The sequence below is a fragment of the Thalassophryne amazonica genome, chromosome 3, assembly GCF_902500255.1.
Source record: "Thalassophryne amazonica chromosome 3, fThaAma1.1, whole genome shotgun sequence".
NCBI classification, from domain to species: domain Eukaryota; kingdom Metazoa; phylum Chordata; class Actinopteri; order Batrachoidiformes; family Batrachoididae; genus Thalassophryne; species Thalassophryne amazonica.
The window spans coordinates 104,572,078-104,584,602 of NC_047105.1; the positions used below are offsets into that span (position 1 = coordinate 104,572,078).

At 40.0% G+C, this 12,525-nt stretch overlaps 1 protein-coding gene across 1 annotated transcript in view; it reads left to right on the top strand.

The window, feature by feature from the left end:
- The window catches only part of LOC117507366 (6-phosphofructo-2-kinase/fructose-2,6-bisphosphatase 4-like), a 29,550-nt gene extending 28,323 nt beyond the window's left edge, over positions 1-1,227 (top strand). Inside the window, 1 exon segment of the mRNA XM_034167213.1 lies at positions 337-1,227. Within this exon segment, the coding sequence (XP_034023104.1) occupies positions 337-396 (60 nt within the window). The 3' untranslated portion in view covers positions 397-1,227.
- Positions 1,228-12,525: the final 11,298 nt, after the last annotated feature.

The following is a 12,525-nucleotide window of genomic DNA, read 5'->3' on the forward strand; positions in this document are numbered from 1 at the left end:
CAAATTATTATGGCCTCCAAACATGGAGGGGCTGTAAATGTGGCCACTATCCCTACAAGACCAGCGCGATTTTCTTGTTAAAATTCTTGAGTTAAAGCTAAAGGTCTACACTACAATCACATTTTAACTTTCATTTCAGCTCCATTGTGCCAATATACAAATGTAAAATTACAAAACCTGTCACTGCCCAAACACTTATGGACCTGACACTGTAATATATATTTGATGGGGTGCACCTTACTTGTTCCAGAATATGTTAGTTATCTCTTACTCTATGTGCATGTCTACGTTTACTGATGAGTTTATGAGTTGACTTTAATCTGTTCCTCATTTCAGAACATTGATATCCATCGTTCCAATGAAGATGCATTGCAGACCGTCCCTCCTCACTTCTGACAGGCCCCCACCACCACCACTCCAAGGCTGCTGGCTCCCCTCAGATGAGACAGACTCTTGTGTTTTGTCTTTTCCATTGCCTTTAAGATCTGCACGGTCCGCTCTCACTGGTGACTGTCTGGATGATGATCAGGTGTCCCCCCCCCCACCTTTCCAACTTGTATCACAGGGTGTTTTTTTTATGTTTGTGTGTGTGTGTGTGTTTTTAAGGGATTTGGAAAGCTCACACTGAACCTTTAATGATGTTGGACATCTGTATTTATATATGAAAGCTGTGACACTCAGTGTATGAAGTCAGCTTTATTTATGAGGCACACTCCAGTTGGAAATGCAAGGATTTTACGCAGTTTGCATTTTTGTGTATCTGGATGTTTCGGTGTCCATATCGTGTAGCCAAATTGACTCTGAAGTGTTAACTGTATGATTCTCCCTCCAGTTATGCTGTTTTTCTTTGATATGCTAATAGTCATTGTTTTGTGTGAATGAGCCTTTTTATGATAATGTGCAATTTGAGGTTTTTAAAACCTATTTAGATTATAATGCTATGAACAGTACATATTGTAACTGTTTAGCAACTTCAATTTTATAGTTATGGGTACTGTAGATGGTGTCTTTGGTTGTGTCCAGCAAATGGATCTTACCACATGAGAATTCAAAGTGTAGGCTCTTTGGAGTCACTCATTGAAATTGAAACATATTTTTCATACTGTTTTCCTTTATGTTCAATGCAAACAAATAAGAGGGCATTTGACATGCAATATTAGGTCCTTGGTGTTAATATGGGTCATGACTTTACCAAAATATATAATAAAAAATGTTACTTTTATGCACTGACTTGACTTCTATTGTGTTTCTTAATATCCTGTCTGAGATTAACTCAAGGATGCGCCATTTGTTATTTACAGAAAAAAAAAATATATAGACTGAGACAGTCAAGTAAAGTCTGGGAACATGTACTGGTGCCGCGCATCATGTATGAAATGCCTGCCTTGAACCACTGTTTTTATTACCTCCGTCAATGAAGTTGGAAGATGTCATGTTTTCACCCGTTTGTTTGTTTATGAACAGCCTGAAGCCCACAATTGTTTATATATCATTATGAAATTTTTACTGAACATGATAGGCAAGGAGTGATTCAATTTTCACAGTCCAAGGACAACGTCAGGAAAAATTCCTATTTTTAACGAACAAATTTTCAAAAATTTGTAACTCAAAAAAGATCAAATTTCTTTCATATTTTACAGCGTTATGTAGGATGGTATCCTATATTGACTGACTAAGTTTGATCCAGGTCTGATCCAAATTACAGATTTTGTGGCCATTAAAATTTAACATTGAAAATCCCCTTTAATGTATATTTTACATTATATCTTAATCAAACGTGCCCCAGTCTCACTCATATTTGACACTGAGGTGGAGACTGACACTCACTATTGCCTGACAAAGTTTGAACCGGCTCTGATGCAGATTGTGGATTTTGCGGATATTTGAATGTAACATTGAAAAGCCCATTTGGTGTACATTTTGCATTATATCTCAATCAAATGTGCCTCAGTCACTCTAATTTTTCTGTTATGGATTTACCTACACCACTAAAATTGGATGGAGGTTCCAATTTTATGCCTGTCAATCTTCCAGTTATCAGTCGGAAACCAAGTGCCAAAAGGCAATGACAAATTGTGCAAAAACCAAAGTTCTGTGAAAATGATCTGAAAAAGAATTCAGACACCGAAAAAGTTGGTAAAAAAGAAAAACTGACACCACAAAAAAAAAAAAAACTGATTCAAGTGCATGAACTAAATACAGTGAGGCAAATAATATTTGATCCATTGTCGATTTTGCAAGTTTTCCCACCTACAAAAAAAATGGAGAGGTCTGTAATTTTTATCGTAGGTACAGTAGTGTTCAGAATAATAGCAGTGCTATGTGACTAAAAAGATTAATCCAGGTTCTGAGTATATCTCTTATTGTTACATGGGAAACAAGGTACCAGGAGATTCAGTAGATTCTCACAAATCCAACAAGACCAAGCATTCATGATATGCACACTCTTAAGGCTATGAAATTGGGCTATTAGTAAAAAAAGAAATCTGGAGTGTGTGCAGTATTTATTCATTATGACAATACAACCTAACCAAAAGGACTGCACTTTAGACTACAGCCTTTAGTTAATTCCGTACTTTAAAGTGCCATAATCCTTCTGGCGGCCCCTTGCGCTTCCCAAAATGCACCGCAGCGCCAGCAGAGTCCCGGCGTCTCACAGCGCATGTAAACAATGGCTAACGAGGATATGGATGGCGTTGATTTAGCGAGTTCACGTGCGATTATGATGATACATTGACTCAAGTTGAGAGGGTTATCTAGAGGAGGTGTAGCACATGTGATGAGCTTCTGTTGTGCCTTGATGCTGTCCATACTTCACGAGGTTTGTTTACATTGTACCCTAAACCGGAACTGCTGAAACTGACCTCACGGGCCGCGAGGTGGCGGGAGATTCACAACTGTGAAACAGCGAATGAGCCAAGCAAGGTTTTTGGTAATTTTGTACTGTTAAGGATGTCCTTGAGCTGTTCTTTTCCCAGGTTTGAATGATTGCACAGGATACATGATCATTCTGAAAAATAGGAATTTAGAGCAGCAGCCCACAGCATTTTAGTCAAACAATCGGTACTAAAACCAGAGTGCAGGAACATACAGTAGTGTTCAGAATAATAGTAGTGCTATGTGACTAAAAAGATTAATCCAGGTTTTGAGTATATTTCTTATTGTTACATGGGAAACAAGGTACCAGTAGATTCTCACAAATCCAACAAGACCAAGCATTCATGATATGCACACTCTTAAGGCTATGAAATTGGGCTATTGGTAAAAAAAAAAAAAAAAAGTAGAAAAGGGGGTGTTCACAATAATAGTAGCATCTGCTGTTGAGGCTACAAACTCAAAACTATTATGTTCAAACTGCTTTTTTTTAGCAATCCTGTGAATCACTAAACTAGTATTTAGTTGTATAACCACAGATTTTCATGATTTCTTCACATCTGCAAGGCATTAATTTTGTTGGTTTGGAACCAAGATTTTGCTTGTTTACTAGTATGCTTGGGGTCATTGTCTTGTTGAAACACCCATTTCAAGGGCATGTCCTCTTCAGCATAAGGCAACATGACCTCTTCAAGTATTTTGACATATCCAAACTCATCCATGGTACCTGGTATGCGATATATAGGCCCAACACCATAGTAGGAGAAACATGCCCATATCATGATGCTTGCACCACCATGTTTCATTGTCTTCACTGTGAACTGTGGCTTGAATTCAGAGTTTGGGGGTCATCTCACAAACTGCCTGTGGCCCTTGGACCCAAAAAGAACAATTTTACTCTCATCAGTCCACAAAATATTCCTCCATTTCTCTTTAGGCCAGTTGACGTGTTCTGTGGCAAATTGTAACCTCTTCTGCACATGTCTTTTATTTAACAGAGGGACTTTGCAGGGGATTCTTGCAAATAAATTAGCTTCACACAGGCGTCTTCTAACTGTCACAGCACTTACAGGTAACTCCAGACTGTCTTTGATCATCCTGGAGCCGATCAATGGGTGAGCCTTTGCCATTCTGGTTATTGTTCTATCCATTTTGATGGTTGTTTTCCGTTTTCTTCCATGCATCTCTGGTTTTTTGGTCCATTTTAAAGCATTGGAGATCATTGTAGATGAACAGCCTATAATTTTTTGCACCTGCGTATAAGTTTTCCCCTCTCCAATCAACTTTTTAATGAAACTACACTGTTCTTCTGAACAATGTCTTGAACGTCCCATTTTTCTCAGGCTTTCAAAGAGAAAAGCATGTTCAACAGGTGCTGGCTTCATCCTTACATAGGGGACACCTGATTCACACCTGTTTGTTCCACAAAATTGACAAACTCACTGACTGAATGCCACACTACTATTATTGTGAACACCCCCTTTTCTACTTTTTTTTTTTTTTTTTTTTACTAATAGCCCAATTTCATAGCCTTAAGAGTGTGCATATCATGAATGCTTGGTCTTGTTGGATTTGTGAGAATCTACTGAATCTACTGGTACCTTGTTTCCCATGTAACAATAAGAAATATACTCAAAACCTGGATTAATCTTTTTAGTCACATAGCACTACTATTATATTCTGAACACTACTGTACACTTTAACTGTGAGAGGCATCTAAAAAAAAAAAAAATCACATTATATGATTTTTAAATAATTAATTTGCATGTTATTGCATGAAATACTTACAGTGGTATGTGAAAGTTTGGGCACCCCTGATGATTTCCATGATTTTCCTTTATAAATCAGCAGCAATTTCAGTTAATAGATCATATAGCAGACAAACAGTGATATTTGATAATTGAAATGAAGTTTATAGGATTTACAGAAAGTGCAATAATTCTTTAAACAAAATTAGGCAGGTGCATAAATTTTGGCACCCCAACAGAAAAAATACATCAATATTTAGTAGATCCTCCTTTTGCAGAAATAACAGCCTCTAAGGGTGATTCTTTAACTACACCATTGCTTTACAATATAAAGTGCCTTGGGGCAACTGTTGTGATTTTGCGCTATATACATGTGCTCTGATGTCACTGTTTATCTCCATAGAAACTACCCAAACAATCTTTCATACAAACTGTTTAAAGGGACATTACAGTGTTGTGGTGGAAATTACAGCAATAGTGTGGGACAACTACATTTTGTTTAAAAAAATCACAACAGTTGTATGACATTGAATACCCCAATTATGTTTTGATTATTTTACTGATATTTTATTCAGAGATATTTTAAAACATTAGAAAAAAACGTTTCTTTACCATTCATTTTTATCATTGAAGATCAAAAGTCTGGGTGTGGGACAAGCACAAAACGGCAATATTTGCATATAATGATGCTGAAAAAAGGTGAAAAAGTCATCATAGACTACTAGAACAAATTTCTTAACACACTTTCATTGTAAAGATAACTATAAAACTGTGAAATTTCCCCTTTTTTCTGTTTTTCATGCAATATGATCAAAGGACATAAGTGCCCGTAGTCTAAGAATCACCCCTAAATGCTTCCTATAGCTTCCAGTGAGAGTCTGGATTCTGGTTGAAGGTATTTTGGACCATTCTTCTTTACAAAACATCTAAGGCTTGTTGGTTTCTGAGCATGGACAGACCGCTTAAAATCACACTGCAGATGTTCAATAATATTCAGGTCTGGGGACTGAGACGGCCATTCCAGAATGTTGTACTTGTTCCTCTGCATGAATGCCTTAGTAGATTTTGAGCAGTGTTTAGGGTTGTTGTCTTGTTCAAAGATCCAACCCCGGCGCCATTTCAACTTTGTCACTAATTCTTGAACATTGTTCTGAAGAATCTGCTGATACTGATGGAAATCCATATGACCCTCAACTTTAACAAGATTCCCAGTACCTGCACTGGCCACACGGCATGATGGAACCACCTATAAATTTTACTGGAGATAGCAAGCGTTTTTCTTGGAATGCTGTGTTCTTTTTCAACCATGTATACCGCCCCTTATGGCCAAATAATTTTAGTTTAATCAGTCCACAGCTTCTTATTCCACAATGAAGCTGGCTCCTCCAAATGTGCTTTAGCATACCTCAAGCGACTCTGTGGTGTGTACACAGAAAAGGCTTCCTCTGCATTACTCTCCCATACAGGATCTCTTTGTGCAAAGTGCGCTGTATAGTTGAACCATGCACAGAGACACTATCTGCAGCAAGATCATGTTGTAGGTCTTTGGAGCAGGTCTGTGGGTTGACAATGACTGTTCTCACCATCCTTCGCTTCAGCTTACCTGAGATTTTTCTTGGCCTGCCACTTCGGGCCAGTACTAGTTATAACTAGTACTGTGCCTGCAGTCTTCCATTTCATCACTATGTTCCTCACAGTGGAAACTGACAGCTGAAATCTCTGAGATAGCTTTTTGTGTCCTTCCCCTAAACCATGATGTTGAACGATCTTTGTTTTCAGGTCATTTGAGAGTTGTTTAGAGACTCCCATGTTGCCATTCATTAGAAGAGATGCAAAGAGGGGAAACCTTTGCAAATGGCCACCTTAAATACCCTTTCTCATGATTGGATTCACCTGTGTAAGGAGGTCAAGGGTCAGTGAGCTTACCAAACCAATTTTGTGTTCCACATTTATATGTAAGGATTAAACAACGAGAAGTCGTGCATTATACGGTTTGAATGCACGACGCGAAGCGGAGTGGTGTTTTAGACTCCGCGTCATGTATTCAAACCGTATAATGCACGGCTTCAAGTTGTTTAATCCGCTTATAACTAGGGTTGGGTATCGGTTTGGTTTTATCCGATACCGGTGCCTACTCTGTATTTTTTAAACGATACCGGTGCTTAAACGGTTCTCGAACCGGTACTTTTAAAAAATACATAGCCAGGCGTTAGACACACGCTGTTAAAATGCAACAGTACTTGCTAATGCTAACCTAAGACACTTAATAATCAAGATTTGTGGTTGGCATTAAACTAAACTTACCTGAAGAGGAACGGCTGCTGTCATCGTCATCATCGGTGATGTGCAACGCCACACCAGTAGGGCTGGGAGTGGGACTTTCTTCAATTTGCCCTGCAGCTCCTGCTGCCGAAGTGCTGGGCCGTGAAACGTCGCGCAGTTTATCAAACACCGTGCATTGTTCAGCTTTCAAATAAACTCCGTGACTAGCCAGATGCTTCATCAAATTTGATGTGTTACCTCCCTTACATGCAATTGTTTTATGACATCTGTGGCCCGTCGCAGAGTCGTTGCCCTTGGGTGTGAAATGAAGCCAAACTTTGGAGCATTTCGCCTTCTGCATTTTTATTGATCCTCTCGCTATCAGTTCTCATCAGCTAATGCGGCGCTGACGTCACGCAGGTTGACGCCGGAACACCGTGGTCGGTCGCCCCCTTTCGGCTCATGAAAAAAAAAAACGTCAGGCACCGAAATGAGGCACCGAAATTTTCATTCTTATTTGGTCTTGTTACTACCATTTACGTCGGAACCGGTGCTCTATTGGCACCGCGTTTCGATACCCAACCCTACTTATAACATGGTCCCACACAGTGAGCTAACACACAAATATTTATTTAACAGAATATGATAAAAATGAGTAAGTATTTGGGACTATTTTATGCCAGTCTCAAGATATTTTGCCTCTGATGCTCTTACCGAGTCTGTGGGCTCAGTAAGCGCTGCAGCGGGCCACTGACACCGCCCCCCTCTCTGCTGTGTGGAGCTGCGGCCAACTCTGGCAACAGGTCCAGAGACTACGTTTGCTGTTTCGATACGGAGCGCTCCGGCAGCCGGCTAGGATAGACTTCTTGCAGAAAATTCCACAGCGCCGCAGGGTCTCTGTATACCGCAGCCCCAGAGCTCCGTGGCCACTGAGAGAGGTTCTCTTCTTCTTTGCCCTCTTCAATCTTGTCCAGTTCGTCCGATGATCTTTACGCCATTGCTTTTGCTGTTCTTCTCGTTTGTTCTCCTCCTCTTTCCATTCCTCAAATGTTTTATTTTGGCCAAAAATATTAAAATTCACTTGGACCATGTTTTATCGGTCATTCACCTGTCAAAACAGCTGATCTGCACCAACTGATTTGTGCGTTGCTATGGTGACGACCAGAGCAGAGTGATTATAACAGTGACTTAACTAGCTGAACTACGTGTGTGTATACTATACAATTACAGACTTTTGATTTCGGTGTACCCGTGATTATGCGGACCTGGTCAGGATGAGGTTCACCTTGGCCAAGGCCAACCCAATCCTGACCAGGTCCTCATAATCACGGGTACACCGAAATCAAAAGTCTATAACTGTTTTATTATATGGTAAACAAGAAAATTGGGAGTTTGTCAAACATAGTAAAACTGAAAAATCAATCTCAAGTTTCAACTCTTTATTATTACTGTCATACTGCACCACCAGGTCCAAAATACTTCATGAGCACAATCTCTAAAGCCCCTTTCACATCCGGGCTGCCTCGAGCTTCCTGTGGTGTCATGACGACGCAGGAATGTCTGCGTTAGGTGCGCGCTGCAGACAGACTGTGCACTCTGATTTATCTTAGGTTTATATTTGTTCTTGTGCTGAGCTGCAGGTCTGCGCTCTGAGTTCTGTTATAGTTTATCTTTCCTCCTTTGACCACGAGATGCGCGTGCGCACACACGCGACCGAACCGTCTGTGAGTAAATGTGGAGATGTCTGGAGTTATACTTGATGTAGACATGTCCTGTCTTTGGCAATCAGTCTGTGAGCAGGACTTGTCCTTTAGTTAACACAGTGATGAGAGAGTTTGCGGAGAGCAAGGAGCACAGGCAGCCTTTTTTTTCTTTTAATTGTTCACATGTGCGCGCATGAACGAATCATCCGTGAGTGGACTGGAGATGTCCGGACTCCTTACTGAACGTGGGCATGTTCTGTCTCTGGCAATCAGTCTGTGAGCAGGACTTTTATGGACTGTATTTAAAACACATTTGTGATAGAAGACCGAGGAGCTGCTGCAGCCAGCAGCTTTTTTTTTTCCTCTGTGCTCTTAGTTTTAACTACATTGTGTGCACGGCGTCGTCATGACGACACACGACACAACTCGAAGCGGCCCGTGTGAAAGGGGCTTAATAAGGAATAGTCTTTGTGAAATAATGCACAGGCATCATATAGAATCTTGTCAACAAACTGACAGCCAAAGTAGGCGTTGTATCACGTTATCTGATTGGTTGTTATCGATAGAAGGTGTCGCTCGATTGGCTAGCGCTACGCTGCACGTGAGGTGTACTCGGCTCCACCAGCGGTCAACTCGGCATGTGGTACAGCTCAGAAAGTGACGAATGGGCCAATCAAAAGCTGGCAAAATCGCATACCATATAATAAATGAAAATAATGCACCCAAGTTAGACATGGAATTCTCACTGACCATGGTATAAATTAGTGTGTTCATCAATATTTGCAGGCATACACATAACTGGTACTCATGGTGCTTGTCCGTGGAAAAAATAAATGATGCACAGCAGAAAACAAAAGGGAAGCGCTTCATAAGAGGAAAGCAATTGACTGATTGTAGGAAGTGTTTTCCTCTGCTCTGCATCTATGATGATTCGCACACACAAGCACCATGAGTACCAGTTATGTGCACCCCTGACTATATATTTAACTGAAACTTCTGATCCAGACAACTGATGATTTATAAGGAAAATAATGAAAATTATCAGGGGTGCCCAAACGTTTGCATACAATTGTATTTAGGATACAGGAGTTCTGTCATAATAGAAATATCATTCAACACAAATGGCACCAGTCATTGAATCTATATATCTCGTTTCAAGGACAAGCCAATGTCAAATGTGAAGAATGTCAACTGCATACTTCTTCCACCCTGTCCAGAAATTGTACACATCAAATTGCAAAGGGCTCACTTTATCAGCATTCTTTGTGGTAATGCAGACACAACACTTCCTGGGCTGATTTGTATCCTCTGGCTTATGGATGGATGGAAAAGAATGGATATTGTATTCCAGATTGCTTTTCAGGACCAGCCATGCCAGGTTACCTTCTCGAACATGAGGCAGATGAGGAAACCATGCAGGATGAAGAGAATGACCAAGCAGATGTAGATGCAGCGTTTGTCAATGACAATGACTCCAATTCAAATATTTGAAGTGATGACTGTTGCTGAAACAAAAATCTACCAAGCCTCATTAGATGTTTCCTTAGTTACAAACCTGATCACTAGATGCATTGGTGTACACATGTACAGTTGTGTTCAAAATAATAGCGTGTTTTAAAAAGTGAGTAAAGCACAAAATCCTTATAATAGCTTTTATTTACATACACTCGAATGCATTGGGAACACTGCATTCTATTCCAAATGAAACGAAGAAATATGTATCAAATATGTTACATTATAATAAGTGAAGACGATGTAATGTGCCGCTCTTCAAAACAAGTCTGCATTTTTCTTAAACTCATATACTATATGAATTGAAAATTGCTTGAAGATTCATCCTTGCTGTGAATCACTGAACTAATATATAGTTGTATAACTGTTTCTGAGAACTGCTTCACATCTGTGTTGCATCCTTACCAGGACGATTGGACATTACACAATTCCTCTGCATTTCTTGGTTTTGCCTCAGCAACAGCATTTTTCATGTCATCCCACAAGTTTTCTATTTGATTAAGGTCTTGAGATTGGGCTGACCACTCCATAACGTTCACATTGATGGTCTGGAACCAAGATGTTACTCACTTGCTGGTGTGTTTGGGGTCATCGTCTTGTTGATACACCCACTTCAAGAGCATTTCCTCTGTGGTATACAGCAGTGTTCAGAATAATAGTAGTGCTATGTGACTAAAAAGATTAATCCAGGTTTTGAGTATATTTCTTATTGTTACATGGGAAACAAGGTAACAGCAGATTTAGTAGATTCTCACAAATCCAACAAGATCAAGCATTCATGATATGCACACTCTTAAGGCTATGAAATTGGGCTATTAGTAAAAAAAAGTAGAAAAGGGGGTGTTCACAATAGTAGTAGTGGTATTCAGTCAGTGAGTTCGTCAATTTTGTGGAACAAACAGGTGGGAATCAGGTGTCCCCTATTTAAGGATGAAGCCAGCACCTGTTGAACATGCTTTTCTCTTTGAAAGTCTGAGGAAAATGGGACGTGCAAGACATTGTTCAGAAGAACAGCGTAGTTTGATTAAAAAGTTGATTGGAGAGGGGAAAACATACGCAGGTGCAAAAAATTATAGGCTGTTCATCTACAATGATCTCCAATGCTTTAAAATGGACAAAAAAACCAGAGATGCGTGAAAGAAAACGGAAAACCACCATCAAAATGGATAGAATAACCAGAATGGCAAAGGCTCACCCATTGATAAGCTCTAGGATGATCAAAGACAGTCTGGAGTTACCTGTAAGTGCTGTGACAGTTAGAAGACGCCTGTGTGAAGCTAATTTATTTGCAAGAATCCCCGCAAAGTCCCTCTGTTAAATAAAAGACGTGCAGAAGAGGTTACAATTTGCCAAACAACACATCAACTGGCCTAAAGAGAAATGGAGGAATATTTTGTGGACTGATGAGAGTAAAATTCTTCTTTTTGGGTCCAAGGGCCGCAGACAGTTTGTGAGACGACCCCCAAACTCTGAATTCAAGCCACAGTTCACAGTGAAGACAGTGAAGCATGGTGGTGCAAGCATCATGATATGGGCATGTTTCTCCTACTATGGTGTTGGGCCTATATATCGCATACCAGGTATCATGGATGAGTTTGGATATGTCAAAATACTTGAAGAGGTCATGTTGCCTTATGCTGAAGAGGACATGCACTTGAAATGGGTGTTTCAACAAGACAATGACCCCAAGCACACAAGCAAAATCTTGGTTCCAAACCAACAAAATTAATGCCTCGCAGATGTGAAGAAATCATGAAAAACTGTGGTTATACAACTAAATACTACTTTAGTGATTCACAGGATTGCTAAAAAAAAAGCAGTTTGAACATAATAGTTGAGTTTGTAGCATCAACAGCAGATGCTACCATTATTGTGAACACCCCCTTTTCTACTTTTTTTTTTTTTTAACCAATAGCCCAATTTCATAGCCTTAAGAGTGTGCATATCATGAATGCTTGGTCTTGTTGGATTTGTGAGAATCTACTGGTACCTTGTTTCCCATGTAACAATAAGAAATATACTCAAAACCTGGATTAATCTTTTTAGTCACATAGCACTACTATTATTCTGAACACTACTGTATGTTCCTGCACTCTGGTTTTAGTACCGATTGTTTGACTAAAATGCTGTGGGCTGCTGCTCTAAATTACTATTTTTCAGAATGATCATGTATCCTGTGCAATCATTCAAACCTGGGAAAAGAACAGCTCAAGGACATCCTTAACAGTACAAAATTACCAAAAAACTTGCTTGGCTCATTCGCCGTTTCACAGTTGTGAATCTCCCGCCACCTCGCGGCCCGTGAGGTCAGTTTCAGCAGAGTTCTGGTTTAGGGCACAATGTAAACAAACCTCGTGAAGTATGGACAGCATCAGGGCACAACAGAAGCTCATCACGTGCTACACCTCCTCTAGATAACCCTCTCA